General features: G+C 44.0%; 1 protein-coding gene and 1 long non-coding RNA gene across 2 annotated transcripts in view; both read right to left on the bottom strand.

Annotated features, from left to right (window-relative positions):
- The window catches only part of PTH1R (parathyroid hormone 1 receptor), a 36,698-nt gene extending 16,547 nt beyond the window's left edge, over positions 1 to 20,151 (bottom strand). The window contains exons 1-4 of the mRNA XM_081344219.1: positions 20,058 to 20,151; positions 3,698 to 3,808; positions 1,664 to 1,782; positions 308 to 402 (exon numbers count right to left, since the gene is read on the bottom strand). Of these exons, the coding sequence (XP_081200345.1) occupies positions 308 to 402; positions 1,664 to 1,782; positions 3,698 to 3,737 (254 nt within the window). The 5' untranslated portion in view covers positions 3,738 to 3,808; positions 20,058 to 20,151. The remainder of the gene's footprint in view (positions 1 to 307; positions 403 to 1,663; positions 1,783 to 3,697; positions 3,809 to 20,057) is intronic.
- Positions 1 to 25,000, bottom strand: part of LOC308677644 — a 792,073-nt gene that overhangs the window by 20,565 nt on the left and 746,508 nt on the right. The gene's annotated exons all lie outside the window — the stretch shown is intronic.

The following is a 25,000-nucleotide window of genomic DNA, read 5'->3' as shown; positions in this document are numbered from 1 at the left end:
TTCAAGAAAAGATTGGTCATTAGTTTGATTGGGATGGTATAAGATCTCCTATCTCGGGCAGGGGGTTGGACTAGATGACCTCCGAGGTCCTTTCCAGTCTTAGGATTCTAGGATTCTATGGTTATAAATACATGTGATGGAAGCCCCACCCCTTTGTTTGACATGTGAAGAGGCGGACCTTCACAAGGGGTGGGGATTGGCATTGCCGTAGCTGCCATTTTGACTTTCTTGACCTTATTTGCAAACCTCGCAGGGGAAAAGGGATCTATGGAAGGAAGGCTTCTCATCAGCCATGGGGCCAACTTACCGGAAATAAGCTAAGATCATAACCGCAATTGTCAGCGATACCAGCGAGATGGAATAACCAACGGTATAAATCACATAAAGCCGATGAAAAACTTCCTGCAACACACACATACAAAAGGATGCAGAGATGTGTTTGTCAATCTAAGATGGGTGGACGTCAGTTCCAAGCCAGCATTGAATGAAGCCGGCTGGGTGACTTTGGGCCAATCACCAGGAGACAGTGAGTTCTTGTCCCACTTTAGGCATGAAAGCCAGCTGGGTGACTTTGAGCCAATCACCAGGAGACTGTGAGTTCTGGTACCGCCTTAGGCAACAAAGCCAGCTGGGTGATTTTGGGCCAATCACCAGGAGACGGTGAGTTCTAGTCCCTCCTTAGGCATCAAAACTGGTTGGGAGATTTTGGGCCAATTACCAGGAGACGGTGAGTTCTAGTCCCTCCTTAGGCATGAAAGCCAGCTGGGTGACTTTGAGCCAATGACCAGGAGACGGTGACTTCTAGTCCCTCCTTAGGTGTCAAAACCGGTTGGGAGATTTTGGGCCAATGACCAGGAGACAGGGAGCTCTAGTCCCTCCTTAGGCATGAAAGCCACCTGGGGGACTTTGGGCCAATCACCAGGAGACCGGGAGTTCTAGTCCCTCCTTAGGCGTCGAAACTGGTTGGGAGATTTGGGGCCAATGACCAGGAGATGGTGAGTTCTAGTCCCGCCTTAGGCATGAAAGCCACCTGGAGGACTTTGGGCCAATCACCAGGAGTCCGGGAGTTCTAGTCCTGCCTTAGACATGAAAGCCGACTGGGTGACTCTGGGCCAGTCTTTCTCTCTCAGCCCCACCCACCTCACAAGGGTGTTGTGCAGAAAATAAGAGGTGGAAGGAGTATCATGTATGTTCGGTCTCTTGAGTTGTTTATGACAATAACAAAGGCAGAATAGAAATCCAATAAAAATAATCAATCAACTAATTAATTATATTTAATTTATTATGTTTAATTAATCAATATAGATTATAAGTAAATAACAGAATAACAGAGTTGGAAGGCACCTTGGAGGTCATCTAGTCCAACCCCTGCTCAAGCAGGAGACCTGTACAGAATCAGAGCTGAGTTGGAAGGGACTCTGGAGGTCATCTAGTCCAACCCCCTGCTAAAGCAGGAGACCCTATATTATTCCAACAAAGGGTTGTCCAATCTCTTCTTAAAAGCCTCCAGTGATGGAGCAGCTACAACTTCTGGTTGTAAGTTAATAATTTATGATTAAATAAATAAAGATTATGAATGAATGAATGAATCAATTGATTGATCAATCAAATTCAAACCCCCATTGTGTTCCACATCCTTCTCGTCACCCAGGTCGCCGCTCACCTTATCCGTGCTGTTCAGGACAAGAAACTTGGCACATTCGGTATAGTTTGCCCAGGTACGGTTCTTGCTGGGCACCAATGCCCAGCTGCCGTTCAGGTCACACTGTCGATGGGCATAACCTGTCAGAAGGGCAGAGACGATGTGAAACGGGGAAGAAATTGCCTTTGGTCACCTCTTGGTACCCCAAAGTTGTGCCTCGGTTGGACCCACACAAAGAGGGCAGTAGGGTCAGGGGGACAGGAGGTGTGCCAGGAGTGGTTGGAGAGCCTGGGCTGTTTCAGCTAGTGGGCCTACAAACCACGAATCTCAATTTATGGAAGGTTTGGTTGAGACTGGAAAAAGAGGCTTCTGTTTTTCTGCTTTATTCTCGGAAGGTTTAGAATTTCTTTCAAGTTTCTCTTGGAATTATTTCGGCTGATTTTAAGGGGTTTGGAGTGTGGCTGGGCCAAATTCCCCAGGGGGGGGGCTAGGGAATTCTGGGAGTTGAATCCATGCATCTTAAAGTGGCTGAGACTGAGAAACACTGGCACCAGTGGTCATCCTGTGGAACAGCCTGCCACATGGAATTTAAAAAGCAGGAATTTTGGATCAGAGGATCTGTGTTATTTCTCCAAATCCGGGGATTGAATTTAATTGAATTTAAAGCAAATTATCCTTCTTCACATTGAAAGACAATTTTTGAGACATTTCCTGCAACGGATTGAAAGGGGAGACAGCAGGGATCAGTATGAAAACGTTAACAATATGCTCTCAGCAGCTTCTACATTGTTCACCTGCCATGTGAAGTGGGTGTGAGGCATATGTCATATAGATAGATAGATAAGATAGATAGATAGATAGATAGATAGATAGATAGATAGATAGATAGATAGATAGATAGATAGATAGATAGATAGATAGATAGATAGATAGATAGATAGAATACCGACAAACTGATAGACAGGTACATAGATATATGGATATATATGTAGAGAGAGAGAGAGATACAGACAGACAGACACAGACACATAGATAGGTACGTATAGATAGATAGATAGATAGATAGATAGATAGATAGATAGATAGATAGATAGATGATAGATAGATAGATAGATAGATAGATAGATAGATAGATAGATAGATAGATAGATAGATAGATAGATAGATAGATAGATAGATAGGCAGGCAGGCAGGCAGGCAGGCAGGCAGGCAGGAAGATAGTTAAGATAATGAGTAGGTGGATGAGGGATGGAGGGATGGAGGCATAAATAAAAAGATGGTTAGATATGTTTTCTATGATTAATTGATAGATATAGTAGAGAGAGAGATGGATAGACTGATAGAAAGAGATACAGGAAAAGAGAGAGAGAGAGAGATGGTGAGAGATAGCTAGATAGATATGATAGATATGATAGACAGCTAGATGACAGCTAGATAGAGATATGTAGATATAGATAATTATAGATAGAGATAGATGATAGATGATAGCTAGCTAGGTAGATGGATAGATTGATTGATAGATAGATAAACAGATATAGATTAGATAGATGATAGAGATAGATAGATAGATAGATAGATAGATAGATAGATAGATAGATAGATAGATAGATAGATAGATAGATAGATAGATGATAGCTAGATGATAGCTAGCTAGCTAGCTAGGTGGATGGATAGATTGATTGATAGAAGATAGAGATAGATGATAGATAGATAGATGGATAAAGATGATAGGTATAGATAGATGATAGACATAGATAGATAGATAGATAGATAGATAGATAGATAGATAGATAGATAGATAGATAGATAGATGATAGCTAGCTAGCTAGCTAGGTGGATGGATGGATAGATTGATATAAGATAGAGATAGATATAGATAGATGATAGAGATAGATAGATAGATAGATAAATGATAGATAGATAGATAGATAGATAGATAGATAGATAGATAGATAGATAGATAGATAGATGGATGGATGGATGGATGGATGGATAGACAGAAAGACAGACAGACAGACAGACAAAGACGGATGGATGGGGGGGGTCCATATTTACCATCATGGTTGAAGTCGTAGATGTAATCTGGGCAGGGCATGGAGACCACCTTCCCGGGGTCACCCTGGGGCCAGCAAATGAGGTTGTCCCACTCGGGGGCACAAAATCCATCTGCAAGACAGAAACAAGGAAGTTGTACAGCGATGGGAGATCACAGACACAAATCACCGCACAGAAGTGGGACTTGTCGAGTGGAAACCCACTTGTGACCTCTCATTCTGCAGATGTAGCCAATCCTGATCAAAGTTACAGCAGCACTGAAAAAAGTGGCTTATGACCATTTTTCAGACTTACAACCATCGCAGCATCCCCATGGTCACATGATGAAAATTCACACACTTTGGCAATTGACTTGTAGATACGATGGTCGCAGCGTCCTGGGTCCTGTGATTGCCATTTGTGACCTTCCCAGCTGGCTTCCAACAATCATAGTCAACGGGGGAAGTCGGATTCGTTTAATGGCGCAGGACTCAATTAACAATGGCCGTGATTTCCTTAACAACAGCCAGCAATACTGGTACACACACAGAAACATTCAACACAACTGCGTAACTTAACAACACTTCCTTTCTTTTCCTGGGAAATATTTCTCCCCTTGCCACATTAGAAGAGATAACTGTGGTTTGTTTGTTTGACTTTATCAAAGCTGAAATTACGCGATAAATTCTAGCAGTCCTTCCTTCCTTCCTTCCTTCCTTCCTTCCTTCCTTCCTTCCTTCCTTCCTTCCTTCCTTCCCTTTCCCTTCCTTCCTTACTTCTTCCTTCCCATTTGACCCTTCCTTCCTTCTTTCCTTTCCCTTCCTTCCTTCTTCCTTCCTTCCTTCCTCTCTTCCTCCCTTTTCCCTGTCCTTCCTCCTTCCCTCCCCTTCTATCTTTTTCCTCTGTACTTCCTCCGCTCTTTCCTTTCCTTCCTTCCATCTCTCCATTCCTTCTCCCTCCCTTCTCTCTCCCTCTTTCTTTCCCCCTTCCTTCCTTCCATTCCTTTCCTTCCTTTCTTTTTCTTCTGAAAATCCTTCCCTCTCCTTCCTTCCTCCTTTCTGTCCACTTCCTTCCTTCACACCATCCCTTTCTTTCTTCCTTCTCCTTCCTTCCTTTCTCTTTTCTGTCCTTCCTTCCTTCCTTCCCTCCCTCCCTCCCTCCCCTTCTTTCTTTTTCTTCTGTATTTCCTTCCCTTCCTTCCATCTTTCCCTCCCTTCTCTCCCTCTTCCTTCCTTCCTTCCTTCCTTCCTTCCTTCCTTCCTTCCTTCCTTCCTTCCTTCCCTTTCCCTTCCTTCCTTACTTCTTCCTTCCCATTTGACCCTTCCTTCCTTCTTTCCTTTCCCTTCCTTCCTTCTTCCTTCCTTCCTTCCTCTCTTCCTCCCTTTTCCCTGTCCTTCCTCCTTCCCTCCCCTTCTATCTTTTTCCTCTGTACTTCCTCCGCTCTTTCCTTTCCTTCCTTCCATCTCTCCATTCCTTCTCCCTCCCTTCTCTCTCCCTCTTTCTTTCCCCCTTCCTTCCTTCCATTCCTTTCCTTCCTTTCTTTTTCTTCTGAAAATCCTTCCCTCTCCTTCCTTCCTCCTTTCTGTCCACTTCCTTCCTTCACACCATCCCTTTCTTTCTTCCTTCTCCTTCCTTCCTTTCTCTTTTCTGTCCTTCCTTCCTTCCTTCCCTCCCTCCCTCCCTCCCCTTCTTTCTTTTTCTTCTGTATTTCCTTCCCTTCCTTCCATCTTTCCCTCCCTTCTCTCCCTCTTCCTTCCTTCCTTCCTTCCTTCCTTCCTTCCTTCCTTCCTTCCTTCCTTCCTTCCTTCCTTCCTTCCTTCCTTCCTTCTTTTTCTTCTGTACTTCCTTCCCTCTCTCCTTCCTTCCTCTTTTCTGCCATCTTCCTTCCTTCCTTCTTTCCTTCCTTTTTTTCCTTTTTTCTTTCTTTCGTACTTGATTCAGCATCTGCTCCATGTGGGAAGCCCACGAAATCCGTCTGCATCTCCGCACAGAAAGAGATGCCAGGCCAGCTCCCGAGGTGGCAGAAGAGAATATAAATCAACCCAAGGTTAGACTGGCACTCTGAGCAGGGCAATGCCAACTGCGGGCAGGCAGGCAGGCAGGCAGGCGGCATCGGGGGGGGGGGGGGAAGGTCTGGTGGGCCCTCGTGGCGGTCCTGTTACGGGAAGGATGAGCCCTGCTTGGGAAGAAACTGGAGACAGAAGCCTGAAGAGTACTAGAGAAAGACAGAGGGAGGAGAATAATGGAGGGAGGAAGGAAGGAAGGAAGGGAGGGAGGAAGGAAGGGAGGGAGGGAGGGAGGGAGGGAGGGAGGAAGGAAGGGAGGGAGGGAGGGAGGAAGGAAGGAAGGGAGGGAGGGAGGAAGGGAGGGAGGGAGGGAGGGAGGAGGAGATGGAGAAGGAGGGAGGAAGGAAGGAAGGAAGGAAGGAAAGAAGGAAGGAAGGGAGGGAGGGAGGAAGGAAGGAAGGGAGGGAGGGAGGGAGGGAGGGAGGGAGGGAGGAAGGAAGGAAGGGAGGGAGGGAGGGATGGAGGGAGGGAGGGAGGAAGGGAGGGAGGAGGAGATGGAGAAGGAGGGAGGAAGGAAAGAAGGAAAGAAGGAAGGAAGGAAGGGAGAGAGGGAGGGAGGGAGGGAGGAAGGAAAGAGGAAGGAAGACAGAGAAAGAAAGAAAGAAAGAAAGAAAGAAAGAAAGGAAAGAAAGAAAGAAAGGAAGGAAGGAAGGAAGGAAGGAAAGAAGGAAGGAAGGAAGGAAGGAAGGAAGAGGGTGAACCCACAGCTTTGGCCACCACCGATTGACCCACATGAGGCAGTTTGGCATGCCACCCTGAGCTCTGCCACATCCCGAAGACCCCAACCCCTTCAGGACCCTTCCCTAGCCAGAAATTAGGGACCTTCCTGACTCTAACACCAGATCTTCCTCTATGAAGATCCCACCAATTCCAGGTAGGACTTGCCTGCCTAAATCAAGGTTTTGCTCCAAAGATCAAGATGGGACCAAGGAGTCACCATGCCTGAGATCTGCAAGTTCTCGTGGTTGCAAGGTTGAGATGTTTCTTCCAAGTCTACAAGTCCAGAAGTCACCATCATGGAAGGATAGACCTCAGGCAGCAAAGAGGGGCCAACAGACAAATAAATAAACCAGCTGCCATCTTACGCCCTCCTGATTGACGTCCACATGTTGTTCCTCAAAACAGAAACATCTGGAATGCCTGGCACGGCCAGCATGGCACTGCCCGTCTCTTACTGGTCCAAAGATCACATCTGGAGAAGGCATCACGGCTTCTCCTTCCAACCACCAGGCAATGCCAGGCCCGAGAAATGGGTGGACCTCAGCCCCCCAACCAAATATGATTCAACTAGGAAGGTCAATAAATTAAATCCAGCTAATACGATTAAGGGAAAGACTCCCTTGTGAAGGCAAGTTGGTCTCCACAAATACGTCTCTGTCATTTTCTTGGCCGGAATGACCAACGTGGTTTAAGATGGCCTCCTTCCAGGATGTGTGATTTCAACTCAAAATTTCCAGGTGACACAGATTGGAATTCTCTTTCCAGAGCACATTGACCCCCTTCAGGTTGGCTGAATCTGCCAGTTGGAAGAATGTCCACCCTTCAGAAGAAGTCAAGGAGAAATCAGGAGGAACTGGGAGAGATTTAGGATGATGATGATGATGATGATAATAGTAATAATAGTTATTATTATTATTATTATTATTATTATTATTATTATTATTATTATTATTATTATTATTATTATTATTAATTAAATTTCTATACCACCCTTCTCCCAAAGGACTCAGGGCGGTGTACAGGGCAATAAAATACAACTTACAAAAGTTAAAAGTAAAATTAAATTAATTTAGCCCTAAACAATAAATAGTTAAAAATAAACCCAAACCCTTAGTCCAGGCCGGCCTGTTCAAACAACCAGGTGTTCAGGTCACGGCGAAAAGAGCGAAGGTCAAGAGCCATCCGGAGCTCAACAGGGAGCTGATTCCAGAGGGCAGGCGCGCCCACAGAGAACGCTCTCCCCCTGGGGGCCGCCAGCCAGCAATCCCTGACCGATGGCACCCTGAGGAGACCCTCCCTGTGGGAGCGCAAAGGACGATGGGAAGTTGACGCTGGCCGCAGGTGCTCCCTGAGATAACCCGGACCCATGCCATGTAGGGCTTTATAGGTCATCATCAGCACCTTGAATCTCACCCGGAGGGCAACCGGAAGCCAATGCAGCTCGCGGAGAAGACGTGTTTATTTATTTATTATTTATTATTGGGACTTATATGCCACCCTATCTCCCGAAGGACTCAGGGCGGCTAACAACAATAAAATACAATAATACAGAAGTTAAAAGAAAATTAAATTAATGGCCCCTGTAGAATAAATTAAAATTAAAATTAAAATAAGTTAAAAATTAAAATTAAAAATTAAAAACATAATTAAAATCCCTGTCGTCAGTCCAGGTCAGCCTGATGGAAAAGGAGTGTTTTGAGGCCGCGGCAAAAGGACCGGAGATCTGGGGCCATCCGAAGCTCAGGGGGAGCTGGTTCCATAGGGCTGGGGCTCCCACAGTGTTACATGGGAGTATCGGGAAACCCCCATCACAACTCGTGCGGCCGCATTTTGCACCAGTTGAAGCCTCCGAGTGGTCCTCAAGGGCAGCCCCATGTAGAGAGCATTGCAGTCGTCTATCCGAGAGGTCACGAGCGCATGGGTGACTGTACGCAGGGCATCCCGGTCCAGATAGGGCCGCAACTGCCGCACCAGGCGAATAATAATAATAATAATAATTTTACTATGTCCAAAAACTTTGCAAAATACATCAAGAAATTGCAGCTTCCTGCAATAACTCCAGCAAAGCTACAAAAAACTGCGCTACTCGGAACATCTTACATTTTAAGGAGATACCTGGTTGATACCTAGGATGCTGGCAGCAACCCGTGTCAACCATCAGCACCAGTCCGTTTGAGTGTTCAGTTGACTGAGTTTCATGTTTTATGAATAAAAGTTGTTTATTATTATTATTATTATTATTATTATTATTATTATTATTATTATTATTATTATTATTATTATTATTCAGGAAAAGGTCCTTTTTCATGCTGCGGATTTTCTATTAAGTCAAAGAGGACAATGGTGGAAAAGGGATCTAGATGAGTGTCCCTCAACCTTCACCACTTTAAGACTTTGGGACCTCAACTTCCAGAATTCCCCAGCCAACTCTCATCTCAACATCCACCGTTCCAGACCAAATAAACAGAAGCTGGCCCTGCATCTCTGGGGGATTCTGGGAATTGAGGTCTACACGTCTTAAATTGGCCACGGTTGAAAATCACTGTTCTAGATATTCCTTCAAGAGCTGGGAATTATATGTTGGACCGAGAACATCCACAATTCAAGCCAATCTGGAGAGAACCTTTATATCAACATGGTTAACTAGGGGATTCTGGGAGTTGAAGTCCACACTCGTAAAGTTGCCAAGATTGAGGACCACTGTTCTAGATATTCCTTCTGCAGTTTGGAAACATTGTTAGACCTAGAATGTCCACCATCCCCTGCATCTTAGCGTGGCTGGCTGGGGAATTCTGGGAGCTGAATTCTGAGTTAAAGTGTCCAAGAATGAGTAACGCCATTCTAACACTGTTCTAGATATTCCTTCTATGGATTGGAACCTAGAACGTCAACCATTCCAGCCTATTTGGAGCAAAGCTGGCCTTGCATCTTAGCATGACTTGCTGGGAATGCTGGGATTTGAGATCCAAACATCTTAAAATTACCAAAATTGGGAACCACTGTTCTAGATATTCCTTCTACAGCTGAGACCCATTGTTAGACCTAGAACGTCAACCATTCCAGCCTTTCTGGAGCAAAGCTGGCCTTGCATCTTTCAAGTCAGGGAAACACCAACCAGCTCAGCAGTCCTGAGCTTTGGAGACAGGAAAATACTTTTAGCCACGTCAAAGTGTGAATTGTGTGTGTGTGTTTTGGACCCCCTCCACACCATGAAGTCTTGCAAATACACACTCGTGTGTTTCGATTGAACCTATCCGATTTTGACAGGGCAGTTTGCTTCAACAAATAAAAGCTTTATTTATTAGGAGGCTGAAGAGCGAGGAGGAAGAAAGAGAGAAAGAGACATCTGGAATTAAAGAGGGAGATCAACGTTGCAACAATCAGCTTGCACATTGGCGAGAACCTCATGCGAGCAATTTTCCCACAATAGAAGAATGGATGGTGAAGTGATGGGGTTGGCAGAGATCCTAAAACTGATTGTGCTAATTAAGGAAAAGAATTTATCTAGTTTTTATTTCCATTTAGAAACCACTTCTGGATTTTATACTTGAACCTAAAAAAAAAAAGTCTAATTTTAGGTGTTGATGATGAGAGTGAGGTCATTGTTACAGAAATGGCTGGAAATATTTAGAAATAGAAATGTGGGGTCCTTGGTGGTCTCCGGGATTGGTGGTTTTCTTGCAGACGTTTCATGACCCAGCTAGAAGGGAGAATGATTCTGGGGTCCAGCACTGATGATCTTCCCTAGTTGGGTCATGAAACGTCTGCAAGGAAACCACCCAGCTCAGAGGGCACCAAGGACCCCACAGTCCTCCTCCTCCTCCTCCTCCTCCTCCTCCTCCTCCTCCTCCTCCTCCTCCTCCTCCTCCTCCTCCTCCTCCTCCTCCTCCTCCTCCTCCTCCTCCTCCTCTTCCTCCCTTCCAGCACTGATGACGTTCCCTAGTTGGGTCCTGAAACGTCTGCAAGGAAACCACCCAGCTCAGAGAGCACCAGGGACGCCACAGTCTTCCTCCTCCTCCTCCTCCTCCTCCTCCTCCTCCTCCTCCTCCTCCTCCTCCTCCTCCTCCTCCTCCCTTCCAGCACTGATGACGTTCCCTAGTTGGGTCCTGAAACGTCTGCAAGGAAACCACGCAGCTCAGAGAGCACCAAGGACCCCACAGTCCTTCCTCCTTCCTCCTCCTCCTCCTCCTCCTCCTCCTCCTCCTCCTCTTCCTCCCTTCCAGCACTAATGACGTTCCCTAGTTGGGTCTGCAAGGAAACCACCCAGCTCAGAGAGCACCAAGGACCCCACACCCTAAGTTCAACCCCTAAGCTACAAATATTCTGGTTCCCCCCCCTCCAGAGATAGAAATGGCTGCAGCTGTAGGGGGGGTGGGGGTGGGTTTATAGCAGAGAATAAATTTGAGTCTCAACGTTTCCCGTTCTTAGTGCGATCATTGCACTAGGTACTTTAATGCATCCTGCAGAAACTGCCCCAAAGTGTTCACCTCGAGATGCTTGTTTTGCCTTCAGAATTCTTAGGCAAACATTATTTGTGTTTTGTTGTTGTTGTTGTTTTTAAAAAAAGCCACCATAAACATACCAAAATGGACTGGAACAAATTTAAATGCAGGAAGACTGACAAATTGAGAAGAACACAACCGTTTCCAGATGGGAGACGCGGAATGCGACTCGTTAAAAGGCATTCTGAAACAATTATGCGTTTCTTTTTGTGGGTTCAGGCTGGGGAGGAAAAGTGGGAAGAGACAGGACGCTTTTCCAGATGGGAACCGGCTCTCTCTCGGGAACTAAGAGGTCATCCAGTCCAACCCCCTGCGTGCTGCAGGACTCGTGACCCCAGAATGAGGTCTTTGGTTGCTGTTATTGGTAGTTCTCGACATATGACCAGTTGCTTAGCAGCCGTTCAAAGTCACGATGGACCAACCTGTGGGCCCAAGTAGTCTTCGACTTACAACAGCTCATTTAGTGACCATTTACAAGTTACAGCAGCACCATTTTTGGAACATACAACCATTACAGCATCCTCATGTGATCAAAGTTCAGACGCTTGGCAGCAGCATCACATGACCCCCCTTTGCAACTTTTTAACAAGCAAAGTCAATGGGGGGGGAGACAGATTCACTTAACGACCGTGTTGCTAACTTAAAAACTGAAGTGATTCACTTAACAACTGTGGCAGGAAAGGTCGTAAAATGGGGCAAAAAGTCACTTAACAACTGTCTCACTTAGTAACAGAAATTTTGGGGTCCATTGTGGTCGTAAGTCGAGGACTGCCTGTATCTACAACCCAGATTTGAAACCATGATAGTCGGCGCCCTGCAGAGACACTTGCAGTCTCCTGCAGTCACAAGATTGTGTTTTATGCCATTCTTTGCCAAAATCCCACCTTTTATTTCTGATTTTCAGTAAAACCAGCCTAGAGCAAACCATGGGTTCACTTAACGACCGCTGTGTTAACGACCGTCACAAAAAAGGTTGCAAAAATCAAGTCAGCCGTATGACCGACCCACTTTACGAGTTACGACCGTGAAGGGCAGGCTCCACTATAGTTGTAATTTGAGGACGACCTGAACGTTCCCCCAGGAAAGGCAAGATGGATTCCATGTGTGAGAACGGTCGCTAAACAAATGCTTTTAAATTGAGGACTACCTGGATCTTTGGCTCTACAGGTAGTCTTTGACTTACAACCTTTCATTTAGCGACCGTCATAATACTACTGGAAAAAGTGACTTATGACCCGTCCTCACTCCTATGACCGTCGCAGCATCCCCTCCGTCATATAATGTAAATTTCAGCACTTGGTAACCAGCGGCTACTTACAAAGGTTGCAGCATCCCAGGGTCACGTGACCATCATAGGTGACCTTCCCAGCTGCCTTCTGGGAAGTTGGATTCACTTAACAACCGTATGATTCGTTTAATAACTGCAGTAATTCCCTTAATAAACATGGCAGAAAGGTTGTAAAATCCGGTGTTTCTCACTTAAACAAAGCAAGGGCATAAAATCGGGCGCAGCTTGCTGAACAGCTGCCCTGCTTAGCAACAGAAATTCTACTGCCTACTGTGGTTGTAAGATGAGGACTCCCTTTGATCCCATTGATTTCTCTCCCTTAGAATCCGTTTCCTCCCTGTCAATTAACCTTTTCCCAAGACGCTGGCAGCCTCCGTCCAATAAATGCAATAAATTCTCCAGACTTTTAATTACGGTTAAGCTGCATTTCTGGCCAATTTTTTATGATAAAACATAACAGCCGCATCGCTTGCTGAGGCTTTAAAATTTTTGCATCTCTTTTCTCTTGGATCCCAATCTGCTTTTTATATAAAAAAAGTTACTCATGCGCTCGTGACCTCTCGGTTAGACTACTGCAACGCTCTCTACATGGGGCTGCCCTTGAGGACCACTCGGAGGCTCCAACTGGTGCAGAATGCAGCCGCGAGAGTCGTGTTGGGGGTCTCCCGATACTCCCATGTTACACCTCTGCTCCGTGAGCTGCATTGGCTTCCGGTTGCCTTCCGGGTGAGATTCAAGGTGCTGGTGATGACCTACAAAGCCCTACATGGCAGGGGTCCGGAGTACCTTAGGGAGCACCTGCGACCGGCATCAACTTCCCTCCGCCCAGTGCGCTCCCACAGAGAGGGCCTCCTCAGGGTGCCGCCGTTCGGAGAATGCCGTCTGGTGGCCCCCAGGGGCAGGGCGTTCTCTGTGGGCGCACCTGACCTGTGGAACCGTTTACCGGTTGAGCTCCGGATGGCTCCCGACCTTCGCTCCTTCCGACGCGACCCAAAAACCTATCTGTTTGAACAAGCCGGCCTGGTCTGATGGGTTTTGTTTTAATTATTGTTTTAATGTCATTTATTTTCTGCATTTGGGCACTAGGGTTTAATTTGTTTTCAATTTCTGTATTTTGGGCATTTTGATATTTATGTCCCTGTTCACCTCCCTGAGTCCTTCGGGAGAAGGGCGGTATACAAATCAAATCAAATCAAATAAATAAATAAATAAATTGTTATACATGGTAGATTACAGGATAGTCCTCCACATACAGCAGTTCATTTAGTGACTGTTCAAAGTTGCAACGGCACAGACAAAAGTGGCTTAGGACCATTTTGCACACTTACGACCATTGCAGCATCTCCCTTCATGGTCCCATGATCAAAATTCAGAGGCTTGGCAACTGACTCATATTTATGACAGCTGCAGCATCCTGGGGTCACGTGATCCCCTTTTGCTGGTAAACAAAGTCAATGGGGGAAGCCAGATTCGCTTAACGACCATGTTACTAATGTAACAGCTGCAGGGATTCACTTAAAACTGTGGCTAGAAATTTACTTAACACATGGCTCACTTAGCAACAGAAATTTTGGGCTCAATAGGGGTCATAACTCAAGGACTATATATCTATATATCTATCATCTATCCATTTATCTATTATCTGTCTATGTCTATCTGTATGTCTCTATCTCTATCTATCTATCTATCTATCTATCTATCTATCTATCTATCTATCTATCTATCTATCTATCTATCAAGCCCTCTTTTTGTTGTCAAAGAATCTGCATAAGGAAAGGCAGGGATTGAAATGGGCACTTTGATCTGCAAAGGAAGCCTTTAACCCTTGCAGTGAGCAGGATAAATACTTGGATGGGGCACCACCGGGAGATCCCAGGATGTCAGTCTCTACTGGCAAATCCAAAAAATTTGATTGGAGAATTTCATTTCTCCACCTCTGAGGGGAAAAAAAAAGAGGGTGGCTGCCAACTATCCAAAGCTGTGATGGAGTTTCCCGTGTGTAAATTGCACCCCGTGAGTTTCCATGGTTGAGGATGGATTTGAACCCGGCTGAAGAAGGAAAAAAAAAGACCTTTGCAAGAAGGACGGTGAAGAAGATGCACCAAAACTAGCACACCAGGAAGGTTTACTGCTATTGACCAGACACCAGGCGGCAGTGAGTTCTAGTCCCATCCTAACCATGAAACTTAGAATCACAGGATTGGAAGGGACCCTGGAGATCATCTAGTACAACCCAGTGTTTGAGCAAGAGACCCTCGTCCAGATGTTGGGCTGCAGAAAAGGACACAGCAGCCCAACGCCCCCTTTGCTGGAATTAGGACCAGATTTAGGAGTTCATTAAAAAAACAACAACAACCAAACACAGCCCCTTCCCCTTGAAACCACTTCTGTCGCATTCTTGTGCAGTGTCTTTATTTCCTCCTAATTAATTCTGACTTCATTCCCAGCATCTCGTTAGCTCACACTAATTAATTCCAGACCAAGCAGGCGTGACAGTGCCTGCTCATGGGCCAGATTTACTCAGAAAAGCCTTTCGTTGGGCGAAAACTTTCTCTAACTTTTCTTCGCTTGCAATCAAAACACAGAGAGGACCAGCGACCAATCGGCAGCCTCGGTCCTTCCCTGATGGCCCAATCGGAAGGCGAGGACGCACATCTCTTGCCCTGGGAAGATTTCAAGGAAGCTCCGCCCATGAATTACGATTGGAGAAATAAAAATCTCCTTTTGTCTTTTACACAGGGAGTCCTCGACTTACGACCACAATGGGGAGCAGAATTTCTGTCGCTAAGTGAGGCAGTTGTTAAGTGAGTGGCGTTCAATTTTACATCCTTTTCTGCCACCGTTGTTAAACAAATCACTGCAGTGGTTAAGTTTGCAAATGGGGATCATAGGATCTTGGGGTGCTGTAACTAGCATCAAACCGCGTCAGCTGTTGAGTGCTTGAATTTCAATCCCTTCACGCTGCGACGGTCATAAGTTTGAGGACTGGCCATAAGTCTCTTTTTTCAGTGCTATTATAACTTTGAACGGTCCTTAAAGGAATGCTTGTATGTTGAGGATACAGCCAAGCGTATTCGATATAATGCAGACAATCCTTGACTTACGGCCACAGTTGACTCCAAAATTTCCGTTGCTAAGCGAGACAGCTCTTAAGTGAGTTTCCCCCCATTTTACGACCTTCCTTGCCACAGTTGTGAAGTGAATCATTGTAGCTGATACGTTAGTACCACGGTTGTTAAGTGGATCCGGCTTTCCTGGTCCCAAGGTCGCAAATGGGGATCGTGTGACCCCGGGACACCGTCATAAATATGAGTCAACTATCCAAATTTTGATCACAAGGATGCTGCAACGGTCATAACTGTGGAAAATGATAATAAATCCCTTTTTTCAGTGCCATTCTAACTTCAAATGGTCACTAATATATATATGTATGTATGTATGTATATGTATATAATGCAGGGCTTTTTTTGTCATAGAACGCTCAGAACGGAGTTCCGGCACCTTTTTTGGATGGAACCTTGTAGGGTAGGCAAGGCAGGTTGTATGACATGTGTGAGTTCCGGCACCTTTTTCTTTTACAAAATAAGCACTGTGTATATGTATATGTATACACAGAGAGAGGTCAAAAAAGTCAAGATGGCATCCTTGATTGCGCAACCCAATCTTGCTTCCTTTTTATCTGTATTACCCCAGTGATATTTATTTAAAACAGATGGGCTTTAGTGGCATGGACCCTACCTTAACTTAAAAAAGTTAAAAAACCCACAAACACTCCCCCCCGCCACACACACACACACACACACAGACTTTCATTCCCAGACATTTTTCTGCAAATTTTGCAGGGTGATGCATTCTAAACAAACCATGATTGCTAGAGAAAAGATAGGCTGATAACAGACGTTTAGCCATCATAAAAGTAGACTTCTGTTTTAAATTTATAGAATAGAACAGAGTTGGAGGGGACCCTGGAGGTCTTCTAGTCCAGCCCCCTGCTCAAGCAGGAGAACCTATACCAGGGGTCAGCAACCTGAAACAGTGAAAGAGCCACTCGGAACCGGTTCCCTCACAAAAGGATAAACTGGGAGCCGCAAAAAATGTGTGCGCATGCATGTACATGTGCACATGCGCAGAACAGGGTTTGACTGAAGAGTGGAGCCAAGGTGAGATATGCACCTACCCTGCATATTTGAATTGATTGGTTGAACTTTTTTAGTCCCACTTTTTTTTTTTGGACTGCACATAGCAGAAGACTGGGAGTCTCAGGAGACGGCTGAAAGAGCCGCATGCGGCTCCGGAGCCGCGGGTTGCAGACCTGTGACCTATACCATCTTTGGAACATGGATAACTTTGGAGGAAGATTTTCGAGTCAATACAATTTGTTAAAATCTGTGCCATTTTCTTCACATTGTTTTATTCTGGAATAAGTTTTGGCTTTGTTGTCTGGCCTGCCATCCTGTGATTTTGTGGTGTGTCTTTGCTGCAAAGTGCCCAGGGCAAGTAGTGAGTATTCAGTCATCTGGCAGGTCATTTTCTTATCCTTATTATATTTTGTATCTCTGTATTGTATTGTATTGTGTTGTGTTGTGTTGCGTTGTGTTATATTATATTGTGTTGTGCTGTGTTGTACTGCACTGTATTGTATTGTATTATATTATATTGTATTGTATTGTGTTGTGTTGTACTGTACTGCATTATATTGTATTATCCTATCCTATCCTATCCTATCCTATCCTATCCTATCCTATCCTATCCTATCCTATCCTATCCTATCCTATCCTATCCTATCCTATCCTATCCTATCCTATCCTATCCTATCCAATATTATGTTGTATTATATTGTACTGTATTTTACTGTATTGTATTATATTATATTAATTATATTTTATTGTGTTGCATTGTATTTTATGTATTGTATAGAATAGTGTTGTATTGTGCTGTATTGTACTCTGTTATATTGTGTCGTATTGTGTTGCATTGTACTGTATTGCACTATATTATATTATTTTGTGTTGTGCTGTGTTGTACTGCACTGTATTGTATTATGTTGCATTGTGTTGTGTTGTAGTGCACTGTACTGTACTGCATTGTATTGTATTGTGTTGTGTTGTGTGGTCCTATCCTATCCAATATTGTCGTATTATATTGTAGTGTATTATACTGTACTTTACTGTATTGTATTATACTATATTATATTAATTATATTTTATTGTGTTGCATTGTACTTTATGTATTGCATTGAATAGTGTTGTATTGTACTGTGTTGTGTTGTATTGTGTTGTATTGTATAGTAGAAAGAGCTAGGAAAAAAAATCATCTGAAGCTTGCAAGCCAATAAAACGATTTAACGAGAAGTCCCTGAGGATTTTCTTCAAATGGGGGGGGGGGATTCAGAGCGTGGGAAAAGCAAAATTTCACGTGGTTTGAACCAACCATGTTTGTTTTTTCAGGGATGTTTGTCTAGCAAGACAGAAACCCCAAACTTCCAGGAGGCATTAAAGGGGGAAATTCTTGCTTGAAGTATGTTCTATTGTTCGAAGCAAGAACAGCTGCAGCACAATCCAGCGGGGCCGAGGGGTGTCTCGCACACGCATCCCCCACCCGCTCGCACGCTCTGCACACTCACTAATCCGGCTCTGCCTCTCTGCTCTTTCTCCACTCGGCTCATCTGGCACCAATTAAGGAGCTCCCAAAATAGCAAAGAAAATAAAACTAAAGGGGGGGGGAAGAGGAGGAAGGGGGGGAAGGAACATGTGGCCAACACAACGCCGGACACCGTGCTGGATCACCAACTGATGTGGCGGACAACATTCCTCTGGTGGCTGTGTCATCGTGGGTAGTCCTCGACTTACAATAGTTCATTTAGTGACTGCTTGAAGTTGCAACAGCACCGAACAAAAGGGCTTAGGACCGATTTTCACACGATCCGCTGCAGTTGCTTGGAAACTGACTTGTATTTACGACAGTTGCAGTGTCCCTGGGGTCACGTGATTCCCCTTCTACGACCTGGCCAGCTTGTAAGCCGCCCTGAGTCTTCGGAGAAGGGCGGGATATAAATGGAATTAAAATAAATAAAATAAATAAATAAAGTCAAATGGGGGAAGCGCAATTCACATAACAACCAGTGTCTAACTTAACAACCGCAGTGATTCACTTAACAAAGTTTTAAAATGGGATGGAGCTCAATTAACAACTGCTGTTTCGCCACAGTTGTTGTTAAGTGAATCTCTGCAGATGTTAACTTAGTCACAGGGTTGTTAAGTGAACCTGGCCTTCCCCCATTGACTCTGCCTATCAGAGGGTCGCAAAAGGGGATCACGTGACCCTGGGACACTGCGACCGTCATATATATGAGTCAGTTGCCATGTGACCCTGGGGAGATACCGCAGTGGTTCTAAGTGTTAAAAACAGCCATAAGCCACTTTTTTCAGTGCTGTTGCAACTTCAGTCACTAAACGAGGACTAGCTGGATTCTGCTAAGTGATAGGAATGGATGAAGAGAAATGAGAGGGCAGAAGACTGAAAAACTGACGGGGCCACTCAAAGGCAGAAGAACGAAGGAGATTATTTGAGAAGCGAGTGCCAGGAAGGCGTGTTTTGCACATAAACTGGAGGATTCACAAGGCAAAGGAAGGTTTATAAATCTAAGAACGTGGCTTTTGGTTTGCTGGTTTGTTGGAGGATTCAGCCCAGCTGAGAGATCCTTCTCTGGAACTAGCCAAAGGTGAAAAAAAGAAGGAGAGAGAGGGAGGGAGGAAGGGAGAGAGGGAGGAAGGAAGGACAAGAGGGAGGGAGGGAGAGAGAGAGAGAGAGAGAGAGAGAGGGAGGGAGGGACGGAGGGAGGGACGGAGGAAGGAAGGAAGGAAGGAAGGAAGGAAGGAAGGAAGGAAGGAAGGAAGGAAGGAAGGAAAGAAGGAAGGAGAACAAGAGGAAGGGAGAGAGAGAGAGAGAAAGAGAGAGAGAGAGAGAAAGAAAGAGAAAGAAAGGAAGGAAGGAAGGAAGGAAGGAAGGAAGGGAGGGAGGGAGGGAGGGAGGGAGGGAGGGAGGAAGGAAGGAAGGAAGGAGAACAAGAGGGAGGGAGAGAGAGAGAAAAGAAGAAAGGGAGGAAAGAAGGACAAGAGGGAGGGAGGGAGGGAGGAAGGAAGGGAAAGAGGGAGGGAGGAGGAAGTAAGGAAGGACAAGAGGGAGGGAGAGAGAGAGAAAGGAACAAAGGAAAGACAAGAGGGAGGGAGAAAGGGATGGAGAGCAAGAGAAAGAACAAGAGGAAGGAAGGAAGGAAGGAAGGAAGGAAGGAAGGAAGGAAGGAAGGAAGGAAGGAAGGAAGGAAGGAAGGAAGGAAGGAAGGAAGGAAGGAAGGAAGGAAAATAGTGCACTGATGATGCTTACTAGTAGGGTCATGAAACGTCCGCAAAAAAGCCACCATGCTCAGGGACCACCAAGGACCCCACAGTTCTCTTCCTCCTCCTCCTCCTCCTCCTCCTCCTCCTCCTCCTCCTCCTCCTCCTCCTCCATTGTATCATCCAGGATTTTCCAACGTTGGCAATTTTGGGGTCTAAGGACCTCAGCTCCCAGAGTTCCACAGCCAGCCCGGCTGTGGCTGAGAATTCTGGGAGTTGAAGTCCACTCACCTTCAATCAGCCAAGGTTGGGCCACGTTGCTATAATCTATACCGGCTAATCACCCAAACCACAGATCCCAAATTCATTCATCTTTTGTGTGCAAAAAAATAAAATGAAATGAAAATCCCAGAAAAACCAAGGCTTTTGAAATTGCACCCCACAGGGAGGTACAACAAGGTGCACACTCACCTGGCACCTCTGTCCTCTTCGCTTGCACGTGTCTTTCACACTTGGCTTTGGCTTTCAGCAGGAGCAGGATTTGCTCCTCCTTCGTTAAGACGTCATCCGGATCCACCTGTGGGGGGCAAAAAAGCGGTGAGATCCTGACAGGAGGAGCTGGGTGCTTTATGCTGCTCTCGGGCGCCTTTCTTTAGTGGGTGTTTGGGTATACAAAACTTGCTCCTTCCTTCCTTCCTTCCTTCCTTCCTTCCTTCCTTCCTTCCTTCCTTCCTTCCATTACTTTTTTCCTTTCTATTTCCTTCTTCCATCCTTCCTTCCTATTTCCTTCCTTCCTATTTCCCTCTTTCTGCCTTCCTTCCTTTATATTTCCTTTCTTTCTTTCTTTCTTTCTTTCTTTCTTTCTTTCTTTCTTTCTTTCTTTCTTTCTTTCTTTCTTTCTTTCTTTCTTTCTTTCTTTCTTTCTTTCTTTCTTTCTTTCTTCTTTCCTTTCTTTCTCTTTCCCTGCTTGGCTGCCCAGAAACAGGATAAACTGGATTAAATTAAAAAAACAAAAACAAAAGGGGTTCTTTAAAAACCTTTTAAAAAGCCTGTCTCCGCTTGACGCTGACTCCTGCTGACCTGCCGCAGTGCCTGAATTGCTTGAATTAAAATCACTATTCATTGTCCCTTAACGTTTTGCCAAAGTATTGTCCATAACCTTTATGTGAAAAGTATTTGATGTCTACCCAGGGCAATTTTAAAGAGTCTGAAGCGGTGCTGGAAGATAATATAGCGATGATTTAATCGACATTTATAATCTCACTTTCCAGAATGTTAGCGGGAATCTCTATATCGATTAAAATAATTTAAGCTTCCAATTAATTGCCTCCATGCACAATTCTCATTTCTTAACACTGCATGCAAAACTGTAACAGACATACCTTTTTTAAATATATATATATATATATATATATATATATATATATATATATATATATATATATATATATATATATATATATATATATATATATATATATATATATATATATATATATATATATATATATATATATATATATATATATATATATATATATATATATAATGTAGGTCTAGAGTCTCGGGTTTCTTCCCGCGTTCCTTTCATCTTCAGAAAGTTGTGGCGACGTTTCGACGAAATCCCATCCGTCATCATCAGGCCGGAGTATTCCTCCTGCAACAGACCACGCATTGCTCCTGAAAGCAGCAGGAGGAATACTCCGGCCTGATGATGACGGATGGGATTTCGTCGAAACGTCGCCACAACTTTCTGAAGATGAAAGGAACGCGGGAAGAAACCCGAGACTCTAGACCTACACATACAGACACCCGCGAGAATCTACGAAAACATATATATATATATATATATATATATATATATATATATATATATATATATATATATATATATATATATATACAATTTTATTTTCCCATTTCTTCCACAAACAAGTCAACAAATATATCGCCATACATAAATACATACACGTAAGTTTGGGTGCTGCTCGTCCATTTCCCCTTTCACTGTATCCACCCTCCTTCTCTCTCTTCCCTCTTCTCTCCTTTCTTTCTCCTTTCTTTCCTACTTCCCTCTTCTTCCTCTCCTCTCCTCTTTCCCTCACCACTCCCCTCCCGTTTCTCCCCACTTCTCCTCCCCTTTCCCTCCAACTTTCCTACTTAAATTCCTATTTAATAACGATTCTGTCTACCTAACTCACATCTTAGCAATTTTCTTTTCTCTTCTCTCTCTCTCTCCATCTCTGTGACCAGCGCATTTCCATTTTTAATTTTTGTATTCTTGTCTTTGAACATGTATTGCCCTGTTCACCGCCCTGAGTCCTTTGGGAGAAGGGCGGTATACAAATAAAATTATTATTATTATTATTTAAATTCTTTTACTCTCTTGAAGGCATCGTGCGCTTCCCTGCGTCCTCTGATCCAGGCATGGGGTCTCTCTGTCTTGTGATGTTATCTCTTTCCAGGGCTCTTTGTGGCACTCTTAGCTTTTGTTATCGATTTTGTGAGGCTTGTGTCTGTGTTTCACCAGCGTGTGTTAGAGCAGGTAGCGCACAGCCTGAACAAAAGGTTTTCTCTTAGGCATAGGGGGAGTTTGTCCTTGAAAATTGCGCTAAGCTTGCCAAATGCCTCCAGCCACATTTAACACAATGTTCAATTTCCTTTGTTGTATCACCTTCCATTGAGATCTGTTGGCCAGATTAAACACACACACACACACACACATACATATACACACAAACACACACATGTCTGCCTCTGTCTTTGTCTCTGTCTCTCTGTCATTTATCTTTACATCCCTTAACAATATCTATCCATGCATTATCAATCAATCTATTCATTATCATCTATCCATCCATTCATCATCCATCTTATTTCTTTCTCTCTCTCTGCATTCCTCTTCCCCACTCCATTCTCTCTCCCCTTCCGTGTATTCCTATCTCTCTCTCTTTCTCTAATTTATTACATTTATCTCTTATCCATATCTATCCATCCATTATCAACCTATCTATTCATTCATCATCCATCCATCCAACATTTCTCTCTCTCTCTCTCTCTCTCTCTCTCACACACACACACACACACACTAAATACATCTGTCTAGTTATCCATAGAAAAATCACCCAGATGGCTTCAAACCCAGATTATAAAACTTCAGCTGAAGCCATAAATAAATTGTGAAAAGGAAACAGCAAAAATAGGCCAGCAAGGAAAAAAACGAAGATACTCCCTAAAGTTTAAGTCAAATTGTCCATTACATGAACAAGCTGTCTGTTTCATGCTACAGAATCTCACCGCTGAGAATGCTATAATGAGCTTTTTTTGATAAGTAGATAAAAAGGCAATCTGTTTCTCAGGAAAAGAGGCCAAGAGTTATCCATCTAAAGCCGGCTTGCTTCTGTTATATTAAGAGTCCAGGGCTATTATATCTCTATCTATCTATCTATCTATCTATCTATCTATCTATCTATCTATCTATCTATCTATCTATCTATCTATCTATCTATCTATCTATCATCATATTCTCTATCTCTATCCAATCATCTATCTCTCTTTAATTCTCTCTCTTTATCTATCTCTCCAATCATCTATCCAACTATTAATGATTTTCTGTCTGTCTGTCTGTCTGTCTGTCTGTCTGTCTGTCTGTCTGTCTGTCTGTCTGTCTGTCTCTCTCTCTCTCTCTCTCTCTCTCTCTCTCTCTCTCTCTCTATATATATATATATATATATATATATATATATATATATATATATATATATATATATATATATATATATATATATATCATATTCTCTATCTCTATCCATTCATCTATCTCTCTTTAATTCTCTTTATCTATCTCTCCAATCATCTATTCAACTATTAATGATTTTCTATCTGTCTGTCTGTCTGTCTGTCTGTCTGTCTGTCTGTCTATCTATCTATCTATCTATCTATCTATCTATCTATCTATCTATCTATCGTGACACTGTCTGTCTGTCTAGTCTGTCTATCTATCTATCTATCTATCTATCTATCTATCTATCTATCTATCTATCTATCTATCTATCTATCTATCTATCTATCTATCTATCTATTTATCTATCTATCATCTATCAATATCTATCTATCTATCTATCTATCTATCTATCTATCTATCTATCTATCTATCTACCTACCTACCTACCTACCTACCTACCTACCTACCTACATATCTGTCTGTCTGTCTGTCTGTCTGTCTGTCTGTCTGTCTGTCTGTCTGTCTGTCTGTCTGTCTATCTATCTATCTATCTATCTATCTATCTATCTATCTATCTATCTATCTCTATCCAATCATCTATCTCTATCTCTTTAATTCTCTCTCTCTCTCTCTCTCTCTCTCTCTCTCTCCCTCCCTCCCTCCCTCCCTCCCTATCTACCTAACCACTCATCCATCCCATTTATAAGGCTGTCTTTCCTGTAAGAAGTGACCCCCCCCCCCCGTGGCACACAGAAAGAAAAGAAAAGAAAGCAATAAACATGTAAAGCGTGGTCAATTAACAAACAGAGATTTTGATCAGCAACGGAGCCACCCAATATATCATCCGTCCCCTTGAGACCCCCATAGGCCTAAGGACAAGCCTGGACGCCTTGAAGAAGCGTGGACTTCAATTTCCAGAATTCCCCAGCCAGCGTGATTGAATCTGTCATTCGTACTTCTACATACTGTCCGGTTTGGCACAGCCACCCAACAGGAGAGATACAGATTCCACCAAAAAGCTAGGACTGCAGAAAAAAAAAAAGAATTGCAGCCAGGCCTGCCTTCCATTGGGGATCTGTAGACTTCATGGGTCGGAGGGAGGCCTGAGAGAAGCGGACACAAACTGTTTCAACGCCTCCCTCCTCCGGGGACACTGCTGCAGGGCGTCGAATGCCAAAACATCCAGACACAAAAACAGCTCCCCCCCCCCCCGTGCCATCAACATTACTGGACACTCAATCCCAACAGCACTGTCTAACGTCTATGTACATCCACCCTTGTAGCAGGGCTGCGCTATTATCGTTATCCTTTTTATTATCTTCTTTACTACCTTCCCTTGTTGAAATTACTAGGGCTATGATTAGGGTAATTCTGTTGCTTTGCATGGACACTGAGGGCTTCTCTGCACAGGAGACAAATTGCTTGTATGTCTGATCCCATTTGGCCAAATTCTGTTCTATTCTGTTCTGTTCTAATTCTGTTCCATCTTCTCTTCTCTTCTCTTCTCTTCTCTTCTCTTCTCTTCTCTTCTCTTCTCTTCTCTTCTCTTCTCTTCTCTTCTCTTCTCTTCTCTTCTCTTCTCTTCTCTTCTCTTCTCTTCTCTTCTCTTCTCATTCCATTCCATTCCTAGTCTCGTCTAGTCTCCATCTCGTCCATTGGCAAATAATTTTTTCCTGTCGTAAGTCGAGGATTA

Source organism: Vipera berus, assembly GCF_964194415.1.
Source record: "Vipera berus genome assembly, chromosome: Z".
In the NCBI taxonomy this organism is placed as follows: domain Eukaryota; kingdom Metazoa; phylum Chordata; class Lepidosauria; order Squamata; family Viperidae; genus Vipera; species Vipera berus.
The sequence above is the reverse complement of the archived record's forward strand: the minus strand, read 5'-3'. Positions and strand labels throughout refer to the sequence as shown.